Here is a 26,234-nt window from a genome sequence, read left to right as displayed (position 1 = left end):
TTTCTATAAAATTAACATAAATGGAGGTAGGTTCATTAAACCACTAAACTAACTCTTTATGTATTAACCAATAAATTATGATTTTAGGTGATGATAAAATGAGTTGCTCTCAAACGCACGATATTAATACTTATCAAATTTATAGCCAATTGTTTGTTTTGTAAACCATTAAAATTTCATATTTACTTTCGTTTGGGGAAAAACTGCAACCACATAATTTGGCAACATTTTGCGGTTGAACTTTCTCTTTTCTCGGCACTTTTTCTCCAGTTAATTTTGCGGGTTTTAATTAAAATTTGTTTGCGCCACACAAAGCCTGTCATTTTTGTTGCTTTTTGTCTGGTCTTTTCTAATTAGGGTTGAGTTCCCTCCGCCCAAAAACAAAATCGCACGCTGTGTGCCGACCTTTTAATAATGCCGCTGAAAAAGTATACCTATATACTTTGACAGACAGCCGAAGAAACGCAGGAGACGGCAGCTAATTGAAAAAATACATTTTAATAGCATAATTTTTGCCGCTTGCGGTTTGTCGAAGGAGCGGGGAAAGTCTGGAAAAAACGGTGCGGAAAATGTGGGCAGGAATTTTCGTGAGACCCAGAAAATTGTGAAGGAGAAACCTGCCGTTCGTTATTGGTTATCACCTGGCAGAAATCTTCGGGTAAATGGCAGGAGAAAGTCACGTCTCGACATCAAACACTATTCAAATGAAATTTGTTTTTGATTAGACAATTTCTATGCAAAAATCAACGCCAGGATTTTAATAAAACAAATTGGTTTTCCCTCGCCCTTTCCTCAGTTTCACTTCTTATTTCCCTTCCCGCGTTCACTTACAGCTAAATTAAATTAAAAATTCAATGCGAGGACATTAGGACAGCGACAAGATTGAATTCCTCATCTTGCGCAGAAGATTGTCTTCTCGTATCGATGATGCAAATGAACACAGGTCAGAAATGGGAGTGTCCAGAATATATCTCTGTGTATATATGTACGTCGAAATCTGCTGATGACGCCTCGCACAATAAACCGCAATCCATTGTGTGCCGACTCCATTCGAAACTGATTGGAATAGCTCCTCTGGAATGAGTATTAAATAATTCTAAAGATTTGAGGTTTCATGGCTTGCGGCTTTTATTGGGCTTTAAAATTGGTAGCGAAAGTTTGCCACAATCTGTGGCAATGACAGCAAGGCCGTGGTCAAATAAAAAAAGCCATGAGGTTGCGGTGGCTTTAGGTATATACAAAAATTAGCAAAGGAGTCGAATTCCAAATCTTAGCTAAAGGTAACGCTCCTTAAACATTGCATCCTAGGCACCAAAGAAAAATACCTTTTTCAGGATGGATCGCGAATTTAATAACAATTTTAACTAAGCCATCTCCGCCAGTGTGAACTTTAGCTACTTGGCGTGTTTAGTGAGAAGAAATTATTTTGAAAATGCATTAGATTGGTGTTACAGACAGCACTTAAAAGGCCAAGTTCATAGGTTGAGTGGATAAGCAATCTTAGGTCCAAAGGTATTTAAAGGACTTTGTTACCCAGTTCCTGTAAACTCTCTCCCTTTTGACAGAGAGTCAAAAGTTACAAAGCTGCCGAGAAGTTAAGTGCAGGATGCAAATGCTATAGCTCCTTCCCAAAAGACCGAAAAGGTAAAATGTAAATATGCAGACTGTGGAGACAAAGTCTTGGCCTTTGAGCCGTAAGTTTTACGGGACTGCATATGTGAAAAGGAGCTGGAAGTTAGAGTTTATGGTTTCCCCATCCCGCATCCCCTCCAACCCTTCATTAGGCCAAGTGCATCCTCCTACCCACACTGATGGTTGACCATCTAATAAATTGAAATATATGTAAGTAACAGCCACTCTTGACACCCCCCATGGACAGCTATGGTTAAGGTTATATCTAACTAATTATATTGAAAAGTATAATCAAGCATATAAATTAAAAATAATGATTATAGATGATTTTCCTGATTTATAATACCATTTACCTACATAAAACACTGCTAAGAGCAATTTAATGTTATTTAAATTTAAATTTTTTTTGATTAGTTTATTTAATTGCAAGAGTTAAGATGCAGCGGTTAAGTTCTATCGTTTCTTGCTGAAATATTATGTTATAAGGTTATGTTTTATGTAAGCTTTACTACCGTTTTGGTCGCAGGTGTAGGAGCATTGCACCATTTTCATTTGCGCTAATAACGCCAACGGTCAGCTTTGATTGTGCATTTTGTGAGTGAAATAGAAGTAGAAGTGGGGGATCCTGTCCGGCGGCAGGCAAAGAAGATGTTGTGCTTGCAGCTCTGCTGAATTGGGCAAAAGTTTGGGGCTCCTTTCTCCATTACGTGGCGACGCTCGACTCGAACTCAAAAGCCACTTGGGCAATTAGAGCCCGGAAAAGTTTGTCCAGCGCCATCGTCATCGTCATAGCCATCGCCATCGCCATCGCCACCATCATTATCATCATCATCATCATGGTCGTCATCAGGACAACTGTGAAACTTTCGTCAAGCGTTTGGGAGTTGAAGTTTTCGCCCTTTTCGGCTGCTCGTCCTGCGGTAATTGCGTGCGTATTGTTAGGCGAAGGCATTCAGGATCCCACTTTTGCTGGTATGAGCAGGGCAAAATTGCAGTCGAAACGTGAGACTTCAGGCTCTGTGAACAGCAGGGATAGCAGGTGTAATTCGAGTAAATAATTTATTTTGCATCGCACTCTGTGCGGTTTTTTTGCTGTAAATTGCTCTGACGTCTAATAAATGAATTAGTAAATACCTGCACCTAATTAATCTGCCAAATCAATAAGCGTTGAGTACAAAGGAAATTGTTCACCTATGCCACTTGTTTTTGGTTATACTTACAACTACATAAGCACATATTTTTACATTTTAAAAAAATAGTTAAATAAATTGCACAACAGTGTATCCTTTTCGTTGTATCACATTACATAAAATGTTTAAATCCACTTTCTTTAGATTTATCTAATTCTGAGGTATAAGAGGAATGTGAGTTTATATGTAAATGTGGCTGCATCGCTCAAATCCAAGCTGAATCCTCAGACCCTTGACCCATCGGATGATGATTGCTCTGATTTCCAATACGCTTGTTGAGCATCCAGTTTCTCCGTGGCAACAACATAAAATGCATATCAAGTTTAAATTGAATATCCTCATTTGACGCATGGAGCAGCTAGGAAGCACGGACAAAAGCCCGCTGAACAGGAACAATGTATGCAATCCCTGTTCATGTTAAGTATAATACACCTTTGTGTGTTGCCTATAAAAACTGCAGTAAAGGAGTGGAAATTCTGAGGGAGGCAAGCCCAGACTGTTGGGTGCAAGCAGAGTGTGTTATATGTCCTTGCAGTAAGCACTAAAAATGCAGAAATGAGATGAGGCAAGAAGCGGGGCAGCGGAGCAGCCTGAAGCTAGTCAATAGTGGCAATAGCTCCAAAGTACTACAAGGAACACGGGAATACAGGCCAGAAGAGCGGCAAGAGGCCACCACATTATGACAACAATAAAACGGCGAACGGCAGAAGAAATACAAACTGACTTGCGCTGAGGGGAGACCGGCAATTTCTGGATGTCACACTATTTCCGAGGCCAATAAAAATTTTCAAAATAAAAATGTTTAATACCGCTCAATAGGGTAAGTGTGCAGCATTTATGACTTTTTCGAATGTAAAGCTTACGTAGTACTAGCAATAAATTATAAGAAAAATAGTAAGGAAGTATAAGTCTGTAAATATTCCTGTAAATTAATTTTTAGATCATATTCTTTTTCATGACTTTCTCTAACAGATGTTAAATATCGTAATATTTTCTGAGAACAGATAAATTTAATTGGTATTCAAGTATGTTTTTAGTTTTTTGTGGGTGTCCTTTTCTCATCCCAAATTTAGTAGGTCATAAAGAAATCATTTGGATTGTCCATCTTATTTGAAAATAAAATGGATCGACGCTTTTTATCTATTTTATAAAAATTATAAAAATAACTATAGTGAACTATTGAACTACTATGTGAAAGAAAAGCTTCCCAATTGTCGTCTTACAAATTATCACAGTACTAGGCTGAAAATAGTTTATATTTTTCAAGCGAACCTCGCCCATAGCCGATGCTTGGAGCTTACTCCTCCAACTCGGTATTACCGCCACGGCCGACAAACAAAGAACAGAGATACACAGCATACACAACATGCACAGCCAACACATTCTTCTGCTCCCCCGCCTTAATGTCAGCCACGCCCCCTGGATCTTAGCTTTTTACCGATTTTCTGGATGGCCAACAGCAGCAACAACGAATCGTGCAGCAAACGAAGCAGCCGCAGAGATGAAAAGATAAGCAAAGATTGCGAAAATTGTACTTTCCATTGTGGAAACGCATGGGGATGGGGGGAAGGTGTCCGTGTCTTGGCCAAAGGATGCCGGCGGAAACAAAAAGGAAATGCCGAAACCGTTTGCTCCACGAGCCTTCAATAGGTATTGGGGTGCGGGGGCAACCCTTTTCGGACAACCCTTTTTGAAAACTGGCAAGACGAAGGGTGCACTGGAAGAAAGGATCCACAAACTGTATTCAAAATATTCCTTCAAGCAAAGCAAAAATGTATAGAGAAAAAAACTTTCCATTCGTTTCGATTGCACTTTGACCCTATATATTGATGTCATTGACGTCAATGAAAAATCCCAATAAACACATTTTCGCTGCGTGTAAATGGCACTCCTTCTCTGTTACACGCCGATGCGCGTGTAAGGAGCATGTAAATATGAAAGGCATACTACGCTAGATGCCAAAGTTATGAGCCAGCAATTGTACTTATGTGTGTGGGGGAAAAATTTGATGGAAGGGAGGGAGGGAAAGTTGGAGCTTGGGGAAAGAGGAGGAAATTCGGTGCGGACTGCTGGGCAGCATAAATCAAAATCAAATTTGAGTGCTATTTAGTCAAGTGGCTGACTTTGGAAGGAATGGTGATGGGATGGACGGGGACGACACAGACGGAAACACAGAACCAGAAGTGACCAATAAGTGGGTCAGTAGTCAGCACTAAGTGGAATTTCCAACTATTCTGCTGACAGCAGAGCCCTTCCCTTGGCCCGACCCACTGTCCACCCATCCGTCTACCACGTCTTATCAAAGGATCACTGATTGGTTTTTGCTGAACCGGTCTTAAGACAATTAAAAGCCATCAAAATTCAACAGCTTACAATTAAATCAATGGCTGCCAGTCGAGGGTCCCGGCTCAAGTCAAGTCTGATGCCGATGGAAATGAGTTTGGGTTTTGGACTTCATCGACCACTGGAGATGGGATCGTGAGCTGTCAGGATGAAGAAGCAATCAAACAAGGCACTGTGGTAAGTTAATAAGGTTACTATCCTATGAGAACTTTATTACGGGTGCTTATGTTTCAGTACAATTATTGAATTCATACAGAACAGGAGGAAAGTCTTGATGGGAAACCGCATTAAAGGTATTGGTTGTTGAAGACTTGAACATATATTTCGCGCAAAATTTGAATGTGCTCTAGATGCCCTCAGCGTAGTACACATAAATCACAGGTTTATTTCTCAGCTTCAGACACGTAGAGTCCCCATCTCTAGGAATCTTTCTAGCATTTGTTTACGCGATGAAAAAATTTGCATTTTATTGGCTTTCGAGTTGCTGAAGGGTCCGTAGGCTAGTCCTCCTTTGATAAAAGGCCCATAGAGCGAGCCAATCGCAATCAGAAGGAGGGAAAGGGGAGGACAGACAGGCAATTTGCATTACAAAGTCAATGAAAAATCACTTAGTGTTCGAATCGCAAATCCGAGGTAGAAGCGTCCAGAGAAAGCCTCGATAAACAAAGTCAGCCAAACGATTTAGATTAAAACTGGCAACTGGCGCCGAGGATAAGCCTCAAAGATGATATATCCCTTTGCATTATTGTGGATCATAAATACAGGGCTTAAACGGCGGAGGAAAAGCGAAAGTTTTCGTTCACTATTTTTTTCGATTGGACTAGCCGGAACGGAACTGATTGCGAGGGACATGGGAAACCTATTTGAATTTCATTTTCGTATGCAAATTTTCAATGGGTTTTTATGCCGCTCGTTTCATTTCGTTTCGTTTGTGAAACGAAAACTAAGCCACACAAATATGCAGGCGAATTGCCTTGGCCTCGGAGCTCGGAACTCGTAGCTTTCGCCTTGACTTTCATGGCGGAAAAACCGGTCCACAAAAACTGTCCAGCCCACCCGGCTCATCCACCCACCGGGAGTCTTCTGGGTTCTTCCCTTCGGTTGGGTTTACGAAACAATTGAAACAAGTTTGCAATCAGTGCGCAAACTTTTTGCTGGTCAACTGCACACATACACAAACATACAGAGGGAACAATACTTATTTTTCGGTAAATTGCCAAATTCCAAACTGCTAGGGTCCGCGGTTCGGAATTCCCATTTTACGTACACTAAGGCAAGTATACATATATTAAATATGGGTGGGCTTAAGATTTGTTGGGACACACACGCGGTTTTAATATTAATAATATGATTTTTTGTTTGGAGCTTAAATATTTATTTCTGTGTACAGAACCCAGGCGCTTTGATGCAGACAAACAAGCACTGAGAGATACAAAAACGCGGCAGCAAATTGTGCGGCTGTCAAGGATGCCGAATAGCCAGCGTCCACTTTTGGGCCAATGTACAGGATCCTGGGTCCTTGGTCCTTAGTTTGCCTGTAAACAAGTTCATCCGCGCGCCTAAGAGTATGGAACAAAGGCACAAGTGAGAAGCGCTAAACGGACATACAAAGGATCAACGAATTCCCAATGCGCTGCGCAAAGTACACAAAAAAAGTGCTTATCAACCTAAAGGTGCATGAACAATACTTTAAGTAACAGATAAGGGCAAGGGTTGAACCAAACAAATTTGCTAACGTTCGACAAATGAAAGAAAAGTTTAATTTAAAGGTCCAATCAGTGTATCAATAATACATCTTTTTTACATTTTAGATAGTAAATTTTTTTAAAAATAAAAATAAATCCAATTTTGTTCTTGAATAAAGCAAATACACGTACTTTGTATTCTAAGCCAGAAAATCCAACAACGTATTATCTTCAAGTATACAAAATTATTTGATGTATAAAACAATAATAATATCTCCAAACTTAAGCACTAGACATATATCTTATCCCTTCTGTGCACAGACTATATCTCCAACTACCTCACTTGTTTAGGAAGTTTTTCTATGAAGCTACGCGCTCTGGCCAGCTTCACATTCCCGGTTTCTCAAAGAAACACAGTCTCCCATGTTGGCGGGGCAGGGTGAGTGATATGATCCAATATCTATAAATCAAAAGGCGTACTAAACCTCTTAGCAATAAAGCTTAATCTCAAACAAGTGGGCGAGCGAAGGAAAACTTTAGCAGCAATCAGGAGCAACAAACAGAAACAGTAGCTGGGAAAGTGGATTAAAAGCGGGGCAGAGCACTAGAGGCATCTCAACAATGCGCTGGGAAACTGAAACTCGGCTTACTAAAAGTTGTCATCATTGAATTGGCCATGGAAAGCGCCATTGATTGATGCCAATGAAATGTAATTGAATGTTTTCTAATTACGTCTCATTAGGATTACAAATCGAACGGCCCAAGTGTTGGCCTCATAAATATTTAGCGAAATGAGATTGAAAACGAAAATAAGAGCTGCGACAATTGATTTCGGTGCACAGTGATTGATTGTATGCTGGCTGTAATGGGAATCCGTCTCGACGACACCATAAATGTCGCACGTTGTGTCGCAGTCACACCTCCGCATCACTGGCTCCCCAGATTGGGACAGGATATGCGGGAGCTATAGCGAGGATGGGATGCAAAAGCAAAAAGCGGTGGCTCCGAGCCATGTACATGACGTATGAAAGTCGTAACAAAACACTTTGATTGATGATTGAAATGGCCCGGGTCTTAATTGGCGATGGTTGCGTGAGAAGTTTGAATGGCATGGCTTAAAGGATGTAATATAAAATAAATTATAACTCGCATTGTATGCAGTAAATATATTTCTGGTATGTGGCCATGTTTCTGCTTCTATACGCTAAACATTTGATCGATGCAATCCTCGCCGAGTCACGAAACCATCTCCAGTCGAACCTCAAATCGCCGTCCTCGACCACAAGTCCACACGGGTATAACCAAAATGGAATCCTGTCCCGCCGCCGGCTCCCCCCGCAGGCACGCACAGGTGCGCATAAGTTCATGATTCCATAATGTCTGTGACATGTGGCCATCAACTGGCCCTCACTTCTTTGGCCACCTATTCACCAGCCACCCCCATTCCGCCCACAATCCACCCACACCCCCACTGTCGGTGGATGTGCGGTCAGGCAGTTACAAGGTCTGAGTTTGAGTTGATCCATTGTCCTCGTCCTGTTGGCGATGGCGATGGTAATGGTGAATGGATGGTGGTGTGGCCGACTGTTGACGGTGTTGCCGCTGTTGGTGGATTGTCTTTGAAATGTTTCGGCGGTCGCTGGTTCGTTGCTCTGCGGCTGGTTTTTGGTTTTGGATAAACGCAGGCATCGCATCGACAAGAAGAGCGCAGCTTTAACGGTCCATTTACATCCAGTTGAAGCATAAAATTAATGGCACTTTTGGGGCTTCGAAACTTTTGCTTTGGTATTACAAATAAAAACATTTATTCGAATTAAATTACGCTTTCTCTCTTAATTCAAATTAAACATATCGATATTTTGATCGATTTTTATTGTTTCAGGGATGTTAACGCAATTGTTGTAGCGCTTCTTCAAAATACCTTAAAACTAGCAATAATCTAAGCAATCTGGAGTTGATAGTTTCGGAGAACTTCCCATTAAATTAAGTTAACTCTATATTGGATTTTCCCTTTTACACATATATGAAACGAATATCGAAATGTTTACGATCTGGTCTTCTGGTTATATTTGTTTACCTATCGAATGCAGATCAGCTGCAAACCAGCCCGTGAGAACGAGGTATTAGTTGTATGCGATACATTGAAAAATACCAACCAGTGACAGCCGACCTTAAAGGGGTCGCATCTTTTTACATTTTGTCCGTTATTCAGTCTGTTTACCTTTGCTGTTCAGCACGTTCAGCTAAACTTCGTTTTTTTATAATACAAATTGACCAGCTATCTTCTAAAATGCATATCTGGAGCCTTTTATGACTGATCTCACTATGTATCGTTAGGGCGTAAATATGTATTTAAATGTTCGTATAGTTCTGTTATATTTAATTTTCTTGTATGTGTTACAGCCAAAGCGGTTGAATGCCAACAAGAGTTTGTAACGCATATCTATTAAAAAATCTTTAACCGCCTTCAAAACTCGACACAGTGTATGCGCATCTTAAACCGATCCTAGTGTGAACGGCGCCTTACATCTATGTTTTGCAGAAGACGAGTGTGAACGGGTCCTTGTTCGGGATTATAAACCATAGTAAGGCGTTATTCTGGCGCGCATTTATGATCAGATTCATGGTAAAGTGTGTTTTTAAGAATTTAAAGTTTTTTGTCGCCTAGGATCCCATAGAAACCTAGTATTTTTCTTACATTTCTGAACTAGTGATTGCGAAAACTTAACTCAATTAACATGTCATCTAAAACGGTGGCTGGCCATCACTGGAAAAAAACTGGCAAGGATTCCAAGGACAAGCGGCCAAAAACAAAAGCCAAGAAGCAGAAATTTCGCGATGAAGAATACTGCAGAGTTTGTAAAGATGGAGGAGATCTGCTGTGCTGCGATTCCTGTCCTTCCGTTTACCACCGAACCTGTGTGATTCCCCCTTTGAAGTCGATTCCAAAAAAAGATTGGATCTGTCCGCGCTGCATTCCCTTTCCCGGAAAAGCCGAGAAGATATTGTCATGGCGCTGGACCATCGACCGGCACTCGAGACCATCTCAAGGTGAAGTACGCGAGTACTTTATCAAGTGGCATGATAAGTCCTATTGGCACTGCGAATGGATTCCCGAATGGCAGATGCTCCTGCACCACGCCTCGATGCTTGTGAACTTCCAGAGAAGGAACGACATGGAAGAGCCGTCAAGTCTCGAGGAGTTCGACGATCAGGATCAGGATCGCGATCTGCACGAGCGATATTACAGGTACGGCATTAGGCCGGAGTGGCTCCGTGTCCAGCGGGTTTTCAATCATAGAAAAGAGCCCAAAGACTGCACTTTTTACTTGGTGAAATGGCGAGAGTTGTCATATAGCGACAGTAGCTGGGAGATAGAAAATGACGGCATCCCGGGTCTTAAACAGGCCATCGCTCACTACAAGGATCTACTGCGGCTCAGCAAGAAGGAACGCCCAGAAGACAGGCCTGCACCCAACATGGATCTGAATAAGAAGTACGAGGACCAGCCAGTCTTCTTAAAAGAGGCGGCCCTAAAATTGCATCCCTTTCAGATGGAGGGCGTAAGCTGGCTTCGCTATAATTGGGGCCAAGGCATCCCCACCATACTGGCCGACGAGATGGGTCTGGGCAAGACCATTCAGACAGTGGTTTTTCTTTACTCCCTGTTTAAGGAGGGCCATTGTCGCGGACCCTTCCTCATATCCGTACCGCTTTCCACAGTGGCCAACTGGGAGCGAGAGCTGGAACTCTGGGCTCCAGAATTTTACTGTATTACCTATGTAGGGGGCAAAACTTCTAGAGCGGTTATCCGAAAAAACGAGCTGAGCTGCAAGGAGGTAACCACCAAAACCATGCGGGCAAAACAAACCGAGTACAAATTTAACGTAATGCTGACCAGCTACGAGCTTATCTCTTTGGACGTCGCCTTTCTGGGTAGCATCGATTGGGCGGTCTTGGTCGTGGACGAGGCACATCGGCTAAAAAACAACCAGAGCAAGTTTTTCAGGATGCTGAACAAGTACCGTATTGTCTACAAGCTGCTGCTGACCGGCACTCCGCTTCAAAACAATCTTGAGGAGCTGTTTTATCTGCTTAATTTCCTAAGTTCCGACAAGTTTGATGACCTGCAGACCTTCCAGGCCAAGTTCGCCGATGTTGCAAAGGAGGAGCAAGTGAAGCGACTGCATGAGATCTTAGCACCGCATATGCTCCGTCGCCTAAAGGCGGATGTCCTTAAGAACATGCCCTCAAAGGCGGAGTTTATTGTGCGCGTGGAGCTGTCGTCCATGCAAAAGAAATTTTACAAGCTTATCCTCACCAAGAACTTCAAGGCCCTAAATAAGAACGGCGGCGGTCGCGTGTGTTCCTTGCTTAACATCATGATGGACCTGAGAAAGTGCTGTAACCATCCGTATCTTTTTTCCTCTGCCGCCGAGGAGGCGACCATCTTGCCCAGTGGTCTTTACGAGATTAATTCGCTGATCAAAGCATCTGGCAAGTTAGACTTGCTGTCGAAGATGCTAAAACAGCTAAAGGCGGACCACCACAGGGTCCTTATATTCTCCCAGATGACCAAGATGCTGAATATTCTCGAGGACTTCCTCGAAGGGGAGGGTTACCAGTACGAGCGCCTCGACGGTAATATCAGAGGCGATTTACGTCAGGAAGCCATTGATAGATTCAATGCCCCCAAAGCGGAGCAGTTTGTCTTCCTCCTGAGCACTCGAGCAGGAGGACTGGGTATCAATTTGGCCACAGCCGATACGGTCATTCTTTTCGATTCCGACTGGAATCCACACAACGACGTTCAGGCCTTCTCAAGAGCTCATCGCATGGGTCAGACAAAGAAGGTGATGATCTACCGATTTGTGACCCACAACTCCGTGGAGGAGCGCATCATGCAGGTTGTCAAACACAAGATGATGCTCACTCATCTTGTGGTGCGCCCGGGAATGGGCGGCAACAACAACAATTTCACAAAGGACGAGCTCGAAAACATCCTTCGCTTTGGCACCGAGGATCTTTTTAAAGACGGCAAGGAAGAGGCTATTCACTATGACGACAGGGCGGTGACCGAACTCCTTGACCGTACCATTCGAGGCATTCAGGAGAAGAAGTCTTGGGCCAACGAATATCTTTCGTCGTTCAAGGTCGCCTCTTACGCCACTAAGAAAGAACACGAGGAGCAGGATGACTGCAATGATGATACGGAAAACACTGACCCAGCCTACTGGGAAAACCTGATGGGCCAAAGCCAGCCGAAGAAACCAAAGAAGCAAAAGAAGCTGCCGCAGCAGTCCCAGGAGGACGTTGAGAGCAGCATGGGAAAGCGAATCCGAAAGGAAGTCAACTACTCATTGCAAGCTAATAATGTGATCGACATTGACCCAGAATACACACCTGACACCTCGTCAGACAGTATAATATTATTGTGAGATAAATATAATATTTAGAAAAAGATAATATAAAGCCTCCACACATCACCAACAGAATTAGAAACACAAACCAAAATGTTAACTATTTAAGTTTATTTTGCAAGCTTGCCCAAGCGCAGCTATCTTGAATATGTTAAAATTAGTTTTTAAAATCTTCCCATTAACAATTGAAATAACTTTACTTAAATGTTGTTTAAATATGTTATTTGAAAACTGTGAAACAAATAAAAATGAGCTCGATAGAGTAGAAAAAAAATTATAGCGAGCCGAGAACATTGGCCATATAAATGACAATTGACAAAACGAAAAGCAAAGTCGAAACGATTTTGGCCACGAACTCGTCGCAAAATATCTGGCGAAATAATGAAATGTAATTCAATCAAAGGCAGTTTATGCGTAAAATTTTATTAAAGCCCAGCTTTCGCAGGATGAAGCACAAAAGTCTCAGCGAGAGACAAGCACAGGGATATGCCACATGACTGTATGCACAGGGAGAAAAATGCTAAAATATTATAAATATAGTCTTGAATATGATTAGATATGACAATACTTCTTTTTGGAAAGTAATGTGTTTGAAAGAAGGGACAACTGACTTAAATGTGAATTGCTGTAGCATCTAGATTGCACTTTTCCTGTGTGTGCTCACAAATGCATGCATGAGCAAGGACATGCACGTAAGTATGTGTTCGCAATCAATTTATCATACGCCTGATTTGACTGCCAGAGCCCTGAAGCCGGCCATCAAATGGCCCCGAGAATTGTGAAATGTAACTGCAATGTAATTAAAATGAAATAAAGACGAAAACAGAGTGCCTGGCAGGTAAAAGGTCCTGGGGATCCCTAAAGTGTCTGGCCTGGCGATTACTTAGATGCGTCTGGTGACCAGCTCATGGATTAAATCCGGCATATTTAATTATCACATACAATGGGAAAATGGCCAAGTCGTTTTCGAGATGACTTCACTTTAATTAAGTTTTCTTAATCATATTTTTTGCACTTGACTTGTCTCTGAAATTGTTGCAGTTCTTTGATAGATTTTTGTAGCTACGAGTCAATGTTAATATTTCGTAATTGAAAAGGTTCGGGCTTAAATATCTGTTTTAATCATGAAGATAACTTTTAAATTGCAAGCTGATTAAATTGTCTGATAAAAATAGTTATCACGAACAAGCATAAACATTACAATTTTCTTCTAATTGATAATTAAGCTTTTAGACGCACATCACAACATTATATAAATTCCGTACTTCGTTATCTGGTTCGGTTTTAAATTTACCTTATTATTACTTCTATTGTGGCCTAATTAGTGCGTTATGTCTGCTCCAAAACAATGAGCTAACAAATTAAATTAGCATTAGGTAAACTACTGTCTTCCCTTCACGATTTCGAACACGTGAACGACGTGTTGATATGTCTGAGGACCTTCACTAAAACGAAAGACAATCGTCCTGATTAAACGGGTGTCCTGCCAATGGATGAAATCTATCCGTTTTCTCCATACCTCCGTTTTCGGTGGGCTCATGTGTAAGCCGTATTATGCAGTCATTGCATAACTTATACACACCGTGGCCCATAAGTTATCCCCGTGGAGGGCCAGGAAACGGGACTCAAACAAATTGAACAAAATTTCAGCCAACCTTTATACAATTACAAGAAAACCTTAAGCATTCAAAGAGAAAAGTAGGAAAAGGGAACAAACCACAGGAGGGTCACTGGAAAAAGGATGCTGATGGAGGTCATGGGCGCCTTTCTGTTGAAAGAAAAAACGTATGTGTTCCAAAATACCAATTGGCTAAGATATTGCAATAAGAGAGTTATAAATGTACGATTCTCTGAATTTAAGTTAGTTTGTTATTCTAAGAACTTCTTAGTTTTTGGTAAAATTATTAAGTAGCGTTCCAATAACTCGACTTCAAGAATGTGTTTTATTTTTATGATACCCTCGTTGGATTCCTAGAATTATTAAAAATGTTTCACTACTCCTATTCATCTATCATTAATATTCTGATACTTTTATGAGTTTTCTCTGGGAATTCTTTGCTCAGTAGGCCTTGGAAAATTCCTTAGAAACCCTTAAATCCCCTCCCAAGGAAACGCCTCTGATCTTCAAAACGGCCACCACTTAATGATAATTGCGCAGCTTAAAAATGAACCTCCAATTCCGGAGAAAAAGCGAAAAAGGACAGCTCCAGGCTGGGAATGAAAAAGGGGTCACGTTGCCCTTGTTGATATACCCTTTGCTCGACCCCATCCCCTACCCTTAGTTTTTATTTCCGGCCATACGCTGAATGTTTTAAGCCAACCAACAAAAATATTTACAGCTATTCGCCGCTTAACAACTTAGAGCATCAAAAAAATAATACAAAATCCCCAGCCAACCTGTGAGGAAAAGGAAAACGCCGGACAAAAGCCAAACCCAACGCACATTTTTCAGATAATTTCCTTGGGGATTAAGTTTCCACTTGGCCTTGTCCGGATCGAATACGAAGGAGGGGCTGGTGGCCAACGAGGGCCTTTATTAATTTCGTGGCACAAAAGTAAATAGAAAACGGGGCGACCCGAGTAAATTTCATTAAAGGCCGACTGGGAGTAGAGGGGCGTGTCAAGAAAATGTCACTAATAGATAAAGTGCGATTACGATTTCTTGGGTCACAAATCGCACGGAGACAGGAAATGACATTTGTTGTCGCTAGGAAAACGAAATCACCAAAATCAGTAGTGGGTGTGCGGTGGAAAATGCGGGTAGGGCCAAATCAAATTACAATCAGTCTGGCCTTAAACTGAATTTAGTTCCCGCGCTTCTTCCCTTCTTTAACGATTTGCGGCGTTTTATTTTCGCAACTGCGGAATATTCTGCATAAAGAATTCGCCTGCAGGGCACCAAGAAATTTATGCGCACACCTCTTTCGGAATGTTAAAAAAGTGCTAAAAATGTCTGCGAAAAAGTATGAAACATGACTGCAAACACGAAAAACAGAGGGCTAACTTGGCCAGGGAGAGGAAGGAGTATCCTGCGAGACAGCGGGCTTTTCTTCCTATTTTTCTTAGCGCGCACTGAACGGCGACAAAAGTGAATGGCGCATAAAAATAGCGGTAGCCCCACAACTTTTTAAAGCATCAAAAATGTGCAGCAGCAGGATCCCTTGGCGGAACCAGGATAAAGTGCAATATTCCTACAACTTAAGCAGCCAAAGCAATCAGTGGGAGGAAAATGTTAGACTATTGAATTCCCCCAAAAGTTACAGGTAACTTTCTATGCCGCCATCAATTCATTGTTTCAAGGATGAGTCCAAAGAAGCTATAATTTAATATATTTATTTGTTATGGAACGAAAGGAATGAAACACAGCGCAGAACTTTAATATGGGAATTCAGCATTGTGCGAATTAAACGAATCATTTACCCATGCCCCAGTAGAAGGGGAAGTTGCTGGTTGAAAAAAGGCTAGATCTCTGAACGGAGGAGGAAAAGGCTTAAAATAAATTATAGACAAAATCGAGGCAATTAAATCAAAGCCACGTCGGTAACTCAAACAAGGAGGCCAGCGCTTGGCTCATGAATATGCAACGACTGAATGAGTGCGGTAAGGAGTATTGTCTGTGGGGGGGTTCGAGTGCTGTGAGTGTTGTGACTGTTTGAGTGAGTGCGAGTGTGAGTGTCAGTGTGAGTAGACATCGAGAAAGGGTCTCTGCCAAATGGGGCAGCATTTTCGTGATTGAATTCATTGATGAACAACAACTGCCAGTCGAAATTTACCACGTTTATGCGCACTCCTTATGCAATATTTGTCGAATTACTATAGTGCTATACGAATGTGTGCAAATTTTTCTTTAAATATATATATGTATAAGTTGTTGTTATGTTTATATCACGTTTGGCTAAATATAATATAAGACATCACATGAAGTATTGGGTTCTATTCTCTGATTATTACATTCCACAACTGCTTATTTTTGATTGAGGAGAACATTTTCATGTTTTATTAGACTTGTTCGTGAACTTCGGGGCGTATAAGCGAGAGGAATGCGACTGAGAGTGAGTAAACCACAGCAATTGAAGTGTATGCAAGTGATTGGCCACATGTGCCAAGCCGAATGAACCTCTGCATACCCTACCCGACCTCCGACCTCTGAAACCCCCTTGAAAAGCAGCCCCCCCTCGACCCACTCGACCGCTATCAGTGCCTGTCCATTTCGAAATGCACAACAGCGTGAAATGTGTGGCTGGGGGGGCATTGAAACAAATCACCTTGATTGATGATTGGCATTTTGCTGGCGAGAGCCACTCCCCTGCCCGATTTGCTCGCCTTGTGTAAGTCAAAACCCCAAAAGTCGACCGCAATTAAATGAAAAGCTGAATGGAAAACGGGGGTGGGAGAACTACCACCCACAACTGTGTGGGGCGGAGAAATTTGAGCTGCTGCTTTGCTTTATTGCTGCTGCAGTAACAGGTGCAGCATTGTTCGGGGGAATTTCCCAGTTTCCAGCTTTCCACTCTGCCACTGCAGCCACTGCAGTTGTCAGCAATGTCAGATGACCCGGAATCCGGGCGTTGTTTCCACCATTTAATCGAATTAACAGCAACATTTGAAGGTTTATTGCGCTAATTAAAAATTTCGAGAGATTTGTCGGAGATAGATGATGGATTTCACGGCTGGAATAAATTAAATTTCAAATAAATGGCTCGCTTGGCCGCGAAATAAGAGTTGTGATTTGGCTCATACTCATTTTACGCTTATTCAAATTTATATAAGTTTCTTTTAACATACATAAACATACTTTTCTTTAGAAGCATTTTTATGTGCTTCAATAATATGAAACGAAATAAACAAGTCCGCCCAATGGCTTTATGGTACTTAAATTGAATGAGTACCTACCGGTTTGTTTTGAGATGTTTGCTTCTGAAATTTCCATCTAGACCATCATTTTGGGTGTGTTGCCAACCAACTCCACCTCCAAGGCCATATATCAGACTAAACAGCCACTTATGAAGATCCTGACTGCCCCTGTGTAAATAATCCGTCTAGCGAATCCATAAGCGTAAACAGATTGATTGGACGGGTGATCAGGCGGAAAACCCTCCAGGGCACACACTTAACCAGCTCCAACACCTTGGCCAGCTGGAGAGCCAGCGGCTGGAAAGTTCCCCCATGAAGGCGATGCAATCATTCAGTTCCCGAAAGTGGTAGGGAAAAAATTAAATCAAATAACGCTTAAAAATTTATTAACGTCCGCCAAGCCAGTTAAACGTCAGCAAATTGTATTTTTATGTTAAGACCATTAATGAAAACCGGATGCAAACAGAAACCAAATAAATGCAGACAAACAAAAAAAGAAGGAAAGCTGCAAGCCAAAAGCAAAAAACTGCGTTTAATGTACACAGAAAGTGGAGAAGGGCGTTCGGCAGGGCAAGGATTTTCGGGAAATTCCAGCGGCGGCATCGGCACCACTTCGATTAAGTAGCTTTGTAAACAGCAGGAGCGGCCACAGGACCTGCCTGAGTCGGGCACAGGACCCCATTGAGACTCCGAGCCGGGATGTGGTTGTCCTGCACATGAGAAAATAAAGAGTTCCTTTTTGTATTTAAGGAAAAAATTTGTAGGAACTTTCGATATGCTTTTTTAAATGTCTAAGAGACACTTAAATAATGAGGGCTATAGTCTTTTATGGAAAATTGTACGCCTACTTGAATTAATTTTCTGAAAATTAATCACAACTTGTCAACATATAACATTAAATATATATTTAAAAAATCCAAATTCCTTTTTCGGATTGCTATGTCAGTTAAAATCCGTTGGATTTTCTTTTAATTGCATTGATTATTCTCCGTGCAGCAGGACCTTCACTCAGGCACTTGAAAATGCATAACTTCTGAATGAGGTGCGGTGGAAAAAGTCCTGCGAGAGTTCCCCCCAGACTTGTTTGCCTCGCTTTTAATGCATTTTACGCTGTGCTGCGTCCTTCATCCTGCTGCCCTCGAGTCCTCTTGTTTTTGCTCCCGGCGAAAATGCAATGCAAATGCTATCATTGTAAATAAAGCTGATTAAGCAGCATTTTGATAAACTTTTCCTCGATTTTACACTTAAATTGGGCATTGGCAAAAGAAAACTTGCCGCAGAAGAGTCGTGAATAAACCGCATTGCCGCTGGCATGGAGAAAAATTCGTCGCCAAAAGCTGCCGGCGATTTCTCAGCTCTCTCAGTCAAAGCCAAATTAATTAGTGGCTAACACACACACACACAGAGACATGTAAACTCAACTAATGTTGCAGGCTCTAGTTAATCAGGGATGGAACAAGGCCATATTTAAAACTTTTACTCAATTTCTTCAATATTTAATTGAGATTGTCTCACTAGAAATTATTCTTAAAGTTAATTTTTTTAAAGTTGAACCATTTCAAACTGATTCGAAATTGACTTTTTTGCTTACTATTTGTGAGAACTCATAAACTTTGATTATAAAATATATTTTTGAAGTGATCCCTTGCTTTTCAGAATAGATTTCGATTCCCTCGCGAGAAATGAACGACTCGAAGCCCTCGAATTCAAAGTGATTTTGGCCATACCTCACTCGGCGCCGTTCCATTCCATTCCATCTTGAAGTTCTCACAAAGTGAGCAAAACTTTTTGGGCTGTTTGCTTATTTGTCGTGTAATTAAAAGGCTTGCACATTAATTTCAACTGCACGAATAGGAAATACGCAATGCAGACATGGCCAGCAAAGACCCGAAAAGCCTTACAAAGCGCTCCATGATAAATCCCCGAAAATTCTGTTGAACCGAGTGGCCGAGCGTCGGAGGATGGGGCAGTGCCTTTGTCCATCTGGAACTTATTTTATTTCCTGCTCAGTTTTTTGGCTGCCTGGCCGCGCTTTCCCCCAACAACAAAGTCAACAGAAAAGATGGCGATGGATGTGGCGGGGGGAGTTGAAGAAAGACCAGCAGCAGAAGAGGAAGAAAATCTCTTGCAATTAGCGCTGGAAAAGTTCTTAGCTCTAATTGATTTGCTGTAAACCGTTTGACGCTTTGCTCGGCGATGCCAGTCAGCTCAACTTTAAAATTTAATGCCATCCTTTTGTCCCGGCGCACTAAAGTATGCAACACAATTGTTATTGAACACGTGCGCATTGTGCATCCGTGTCAGGTGGAAAAGGGTCGTGGATGCAGGGGGTGGGGCTGGGGAGTGAAAGAAGCGGAGACAGAGCCATCGTCAAAAGGAAAACAAAGAGGTTTTCCCCAGCTCGACTACGATGCTAAAAAGTTTGCTACAAAAACCGTATATAGCAAATAGGACCAAGAGGGCGGATCGAAGACTTTGGGCGCGGTAATGATACATGGTTTTATTGACAACTAAACTATTTAGCTATTTAACTATGAGTATATAACTATTTGAGCTGGCGAACTCCTCTACACAGCCGCTAAATTTTGTTTTCCATAAGCAATGGGTAAGCCTTAAACCCTTTTAAAATGAAAAGTCTAACAACTATTTATAATTATACTATTCACATTATATTTTTCTTGGATTCCATGAGTATTTTATGTACTGCTGCCTAATATGTGCAACTTTGGTGCTACTCCTTTTAGTGCAATTACTCGCCGCCGCCCATCAATTGCGCAATTTATGCAACCACCCACGGGGCATCCTTTGCTGAAGTGCAATGAAATGCACAGGAGCATTGCTGCATCGGTGGCTGGGAAACAGCTTTTCCAAATGGTTGTTGGCTTGGACGGTTTGAAAAACTCAAAGCAAACAACAACGACCATCGGCGAAGCTTTTGCACTTGCCGCTCGCTGAGTTTTCCCTCTTTTCACGATCCCTCTTAAAAATCACACAAAGTTATCGCCTCCATACACGCAACAAAACAATAACTCCATCTGGTTTCAGTTTGCAGGTGAAAAGAGGGGTAAGCCGATTTTACACAGCGGCGAAACTATTTCATCCTTTAGTCATCCCTTAAACGAATTTTGAGTCATATAATATTGAGAGCAGCATTAGTGTTTTACATGTTTTTGGAAAATGAAACATAAAGATTTTATTGCAAAACTAAGCCAAGAATTGAAATACCATTGAGTTGTTGGGAATATAAGCAAATTTCAATTGATTTAGGGCTAGGTCTATGTAGTTAGCGGTAAACTAGATTTCTGCGAAGGCTGTGACTGCTGCTGAGCTCTTACTTTCCAGCCCAAAAAGAATCGAGCCAGAAATCCATTTCGAAAAATACCCCTTCTGCTTAGCCGAAGGCCATGTCCTGCCAACACTTGAGTTGAAAACTCATTTCGACCACGTTGCCGCCATGCGGCGGCTTCACTTTTGGCGCCTTGGCACCGCGAAAATCGCCGGAGGTGGTAGAAAAACCACTCACTTCCACTTTCGAATGACTGACAGTCGGAACGGTAAGCGAGTTACACTTAAAGCTACGCCAACGCCTTTGACATGCATGGCGGGATGCCACTTTGATGTTCGTCCTGCGAGAAGGATTCAGGGGGTGCGAAAGCGTCTGGTGGGCGCGGAAATGAGGGCTTGGGTGCCAGCAAATATTTGCTAAATGCAAATTACTTTTGACGCTTGATAAAATGAAAACGTAAGTGAAATGATTGGCTCACCGTCGCAAGAAGAGGTATGGCGAAGAACGCACAATTTGCCAAAACGATTGGCAGCTTCAAAGTAAAATTATATTAAATACAATTTAATAAGATATGTTAATCTTCTTTAAATCTCCTTAAAATTTATTACTCAGTTTATTCTAGCTTGTCAAAATTTAACATTCATTCTGTACTAATGCAAAATATACCACAAGTATTTTTTAACGCGTTACATTTCGTAACGTAATTCTACGCCGGTAATTGTGTTTAAAACACTTGTAGTCCTGCCACACTCGAATAGCCAACAATTTTACACTCCCAAACTCGGGAATGCAGAGTGCAAAGTAGGCCAATAAAAAGGCCCAAAGGCTTTGGGCTTTGACTGCCCGGTGCATATGCTGCTGCCACCTGGAATGCCACTTCGTTGCAATTAAACACTCAATTTGCAGTCTGTGCCAGAATGTTTGCAAATGAAATTTGGGGAAGGTAAAGTTTGTACGCCAGGAGCGGCAGATGCAGTTGGCATTGGATTTCTGAGACTGGGGACAGCGTCAACGAAAGTCGCAACACAAACAGCAAAAGCGAAATGGCGTCCCACAACTTTGCCGGGAAAACCATTGAGGTGGGAGGGTGGCAGCAATTTCACCCAGCTAAAGACGCTGACGTTGCGCATTTGCCGTAGATTATTACAAAAGTTTAAATACACAGACAGATAGAGTCGACCCTTGGAACCTCTTGTGATTATACTGCCGGAGTTCTTGCTGGCTGCCCTCAGGTGTTGTGACTGAGTTTTGCTTGTCGACCCACAGGTTTCCGAATAAGATGGGTGAAATGGTGGCCAACTAGACGGAATCCGAACTGACACTCAAGGAGTTGAATTGAGTTCGAGTTCGAGTTGGAGCTTTTAAATAGCCTTGGCAGTTGCAGTTGTTTCCACAGTTTTCCCCAAGCAGTTTCCCTTTTTTCACTTCCAGAATTGTTGGGAAATACAAGTGGGTGGCGGCAGGTGGGAAAGCAAAGGAAAGCGCATGTCATCACACCGCAAATCGTTTGGCTGGCAGTTTATTAGAGCCAGACAGTATGTTTCGCAGATTGCAAATTTATAAACTTAAGCCGGGGAAGTTTCGAAATTTGTTGGTATAGTTTGGGTTGGATACAGCACATATACATTTTGCAGGAAATCCTGCGAAAATGGGAAGAGTGAAATACCTTTTCTTTGTCACCTAAAATCGATAGTAGACATATGGCGATAGCAAACACCTTTAAGACTTGTCTGTTTAATCCGATTAGAACACACCACACAGCCAATCAGCCAAGCCCATCAATCCTTCATTAACTTCAGCATGTAAGTATCTCGTATCTTTCATCTCGTGTCGCCAGGCATTTCATTTTGCTTACTTCCCACAATTTGCCACCAGCTGCTCCCTTTGAGATGCTTCTGTTGGTGGCGTTTACTTTCGTTTTAATTTGGCAGCCCGCATAATTTTGCTATGATTTGCACTTCTTAATTAATTATTTTTCCTTTTCGGCACCCAAAGCGGATTTCCAGGAGCTGCGTCAGCACGCATACATGTGTGGGTGGTCCGGAAGGGGAAACCCTTTGCCCACCAGCACACACGCGCAAGAAAACAAAATTCGGGAAAACTTTCTCCTTCAAGTAGCGGGTACAGAAAAAGGGTTAGTAACCGGAAGACGGAACCCGGGAACTCCTTTCCTTTGTTTAGGCGCTAGGAGCAAGAAAATTTGCTGAATATGCTTCTAACTCGATGTCCTTTGCTGAATGCATTTAACTGCAAATTCCCGTTCGACCTTTGACTCCACTCTATGTCAACAGAGTAGTATTGATCCTCCCCTTGGATTTTACAGGACCACCAAAAACAATTAGAAAGGCAATGCATTACAATTATAATTTTGTAATTTAATAGCACATAATAAGAAACCGGAAAACATAAAAATTATATTATTACAAATAAAATACCAACAGAATTGATGCCAGTTTTTATGAGTAATACCATATATTAAATTGGCCCGACCAATTTAAACATTTTAAACTCGGGTCTAAGTTTTGCGATAATGATGTTATCTAAGGGGATTTTTATTACCTTCTATGGCTTCTGCGCCAGCTAACCTGTCGCCCACCCTGCGTATGCGTAATATGGGGGAAAAATCAATGCATAATCCGCATTCAATGGAAAAGGCTTTGCTCAGCTAAATCCCCCAGCTCATGGCAATTGACAGCAAGTGAAGCGTTTTCGGCATCCAGAAACAGACGTGGCATGGCTTTTTTTGTTTCACAGCCATACGACGCCTTTTTCTATTAGTTCTGATTAAGCTTTTGTCGATTCGTTCCATTGTCAATTGCATTTGGCGTTGGATTTGGCATCCGCGTGGATGCAAATTGCGATCCGACAGCTGCTCATTACTTAGACGCTTAACCACGCGTCGTTTTGGATTTGCATTTGGGCGATTAAAGTTGCGCCCGGACGCCACCTGGCGCTCGGAAATTGAAAATTTCGCGCGGGTGCCAAATGTCAAAGTGCCAGCAGCCACACCCACAGCCCCCACTATTGCCAACAGCCGCCCACATTGCCCACAATCACACGCAAAAGAATCCGCCGTTCGACATCTCCATCCGTATCACAATCTCCATTGACATCGGCAGCGCCATCTCTGTCGTACATCTCGCATCTCATCCATCGCCGGGGCATGTAAATTGCTCTGGCAAACAAATCACGTATACGCACACTGCACGAAAAGATGTGGGATTAATGTGCACTTGTGTCTTTCGAAAATGGAAATAACTGAGGGACTTAATAAGCCGCAGCTTCCACCCCATGCAAGGTTAGTATTCAGATAACACAAAGTTATTTTTACAGACACCCGTGCATCCCAAAATTTGTCCCTGTGCATTACGTATACGCCTGCGATGCAATGCGATGCCATGCGCTTCGCTCCCGTTCCGTTGTCGTCAAATCAAAAGCCAGAAAAGGCTGCTGGATTTTTGCGGTCTGTAGCTGAAAGGCTAAGCAACCGCATTGAGTGACTGAGTGCCGTTATTTGGCCAAGTCCCCCTCGCATGCTCCCCGCTTCCATTCGGTTGCCGGTATCCTGGAATCAGGATCCAGGGCCTAAACAACCACAACCGGAAACGGGTCCGACCAAACGTCTAGCCCGCTTTGTCTGCTCGGAGTACTGCGATGTAGCTCCACGTGCACATACACACATTTCCTGTGCGGATTCGCTGTGCGAATCCTAAAAGAATTTACTGCACCATTGGCATGTGCAGGCGTAGTGCTTTGGATCTAAAGTAAATATTGAAGTGAGCAGCGAATGATATTGAAATGTTAAATAATTCTTACAAAAACATGATAGAACGCTTTAGTCAAGTTCCTCGACTATCAGATACCCGTTAGTCAGCTAGTGGCTGTGTCTCTAGAATATCTGCACGTCTAATCTCAACTTTCTAGCTTTTATAGCTAAAGAGATCCCGACGTTCATACGGACGGACAGACAGACCAACGGACACGGCCAGATCGTCTCGACTAGTGATCCTGATCAATAATTTATTTACTTAACCGTGCCGGAATCGCTGCCACAAGAATAGTGAATATTTTATAAAACCAAGCCACAAAGTGTTCAGTGCTGATGATATTATAAGCAGTTTTAGTTATACATTCATATATGTATGTTACTTACATACTTCTTGAAATATAAAATGCTTCTAAGCCTTCGTCGATTTAGAAATAACTGCAATTTATAATTCTACCATGCTACTTTGGAAAAATATGTAAGTAAGCTATAACAAAACCAATAAACACAAGGCCTAATGAAAAAGTCTTGCTAATTTCTTGAAAATATGCATTAAAAAGTTTTCGCTCACGGCGGCAGAAGATGATAATAAACCAGGGTCTGAAGGGAAACCAGGCAAAGAACTTGATATTGAATCAATTAAAAGGAAAACTCGGCAAGGCAATGATGCAACAAATTAAAACGCATACGAAGCGAGCTAATGAAATTCTAAGGCTCAAATGGTTAGGAAAGCCACCTTCTTCAAAGAAAAGGGGCTGCCGAATGGGGAAGTTCGGGGCTTTTCCCCAACTTCTTCTATGGACAAGGGCGGAAATTACCGAAAAATTGTGCCGAGTAGATGGTAGATGCACAACAACAATAAACTTGGCGCAAAAAATTAAGGCAAGTGGAGTTAAAAGTTAAGCCAGCAAATGAAGATGGTGGATGGTACTGGAAGTGGGATAAGGCGGCTGGGTTGTAGAAGGGAAGATTTGGATGAATGGGAATAGGGACCCTGTTCCTGACGTACGGCCTATCGCAAATACAGATACATAAATATAGCATTCGTCTGGAAAAATATTACTTTTTAAATAACCATTTGTACCCGTTTTATAATAGTAATGCTACTTTACAAAAATGTATACCTACATATATAAAAATAATTTTAAACTGTGTATTCTGCAATTAGATACGATTTACAAGTATAGAATACATTTTCGATTGTTGTATCTATTTACCTAGTATATAAATTCAATTAAAATTGAAAAGGTTTCTATCTTCCGCATGATAAAGTTGAGTTTATTAAATTCGAGTCTTGAAACGTTTCTCTCTGTGTACATGTGAGTACACAGCCCACACGCGCACAAAGCGCAGAGGCAAAGAGACAGATGGCGGGGCGAACTTCAAGCGCAATTTTACGCAACAACAAAAAGTTTAATTGAGGATAAACTTTGCTGCGTTTGCGCTGCTGTTGAAAATCAACCAACGTCGACATGGAAAATTTCCCCAGCCCGGGAAAATCCTGGCAAACTTTGAGGGGGAGGGCGGCGGAAAGAGGCTTTTGTAGTGTAGGAATTGCGTGTATGTTTGCTTCTTATCTCTTTTGCTGTTTAAGTTTTCGCTTTCTACCCGGCATTTCTTTCTTAATTTCCTTTTTCCCTGTGTGGCGTTGCTTCCGCCCAGAATTTAGCTTTAAGGTAGCCTTACGGTATGACCATTTTGCGTTTAACTTCAAAAGGGAAAACACGACCATAATTTGAACATTTATTGGGCATTCATTGCGCTTCGCTTCTTGCATTGTTTGTCAAATACCAAATGAATGGCAAATATCGATGAAAAGGAAATGAAAAACGATTCGACCCAGAGTGGCCTTCTCCACTACCTGAGCCACCAATCACCCACTCACCACCCACTCTAACACCCACTTATCCCCAGAAAAGCCACATACACACACTTCATCCATGTGCCATAACTCGTCCTCAGACTCATGGACGAAGCCAATGTGGGACAATGAAACACAAATGACCTGAATAAAAGCGACGACGCGACACAAGCGATTGACCCTATATGAGTGGCCAG

The 26,234-nt window shown here is 42.0% G+C and overlaps 2 protein-coding genes across 2 annotated transcripts; one reads left to right on the top strand and one right to left on the bottom strand.

The window, feature by feature from the left end:
- Positions 1 to 4,248: 4,248 nt before the first annotated feature.
- On the bottom strand, positions 4,249 to 8,764 carry LOC26535867. The gene is given in 5 exon segments (XM_015195458.2): positions 4,249 to 4,324; positions 4,326 to 4,387; positions 4,390 to 4,539; positions 5,053 to 5,059; positions 8,300 to 8,764. Coding segments are annotated over 5 exon segments (540 nt in total). The 5' UTR covers positions 8,545 to 8,764.
- A 644-nt stretch (positions 8,765 to 9,408) lies between these two features.
- LOC6534952 (chromodomain-helicase-DNA-binding protein 3) lies at positions 9,409 to 12,597 on the top strand. The gene is made up of 2 exons (XM_002095586.4): positions 9,409 to 9,476; positions 9,562 to 12,597. Exon 2 carries the CDS (start codon positions 9,589 to 9,591, stop codon positions 12,286 to 12,288), a length of 2,700 nt encoding a protein of 899 aa, XP_002095622.1. The 5' UTR covers positions 9,409 to 9,476; positions 9,562 to 9,588; the 3' UTR covers positions 12,289 to 12,597.
- Positions 12,598 to 26,234: the final 13,637 nt, after the last annotated feature.

Source organism: Drosophila yakuba, chromosome 3L (genome assembly GCF_016746365.2).
Source record: "Drosophila yakuba strain Tai18E2 chromosome 3L, Prin_Dyak_Tai18E2_2.1, whole genome shotgun sequence".
NCBI classification, from domain to species: Eukaryota; Metazoa; Arthropoda; class Insecta; order Diptera; family Drosophilidae; genus Drosophila; species Drosophila yakuba.
Note: the sequence above shows the minus strand (reverse complement) of the source record. Positions and strands in the feature narration are given on the sequence as shown.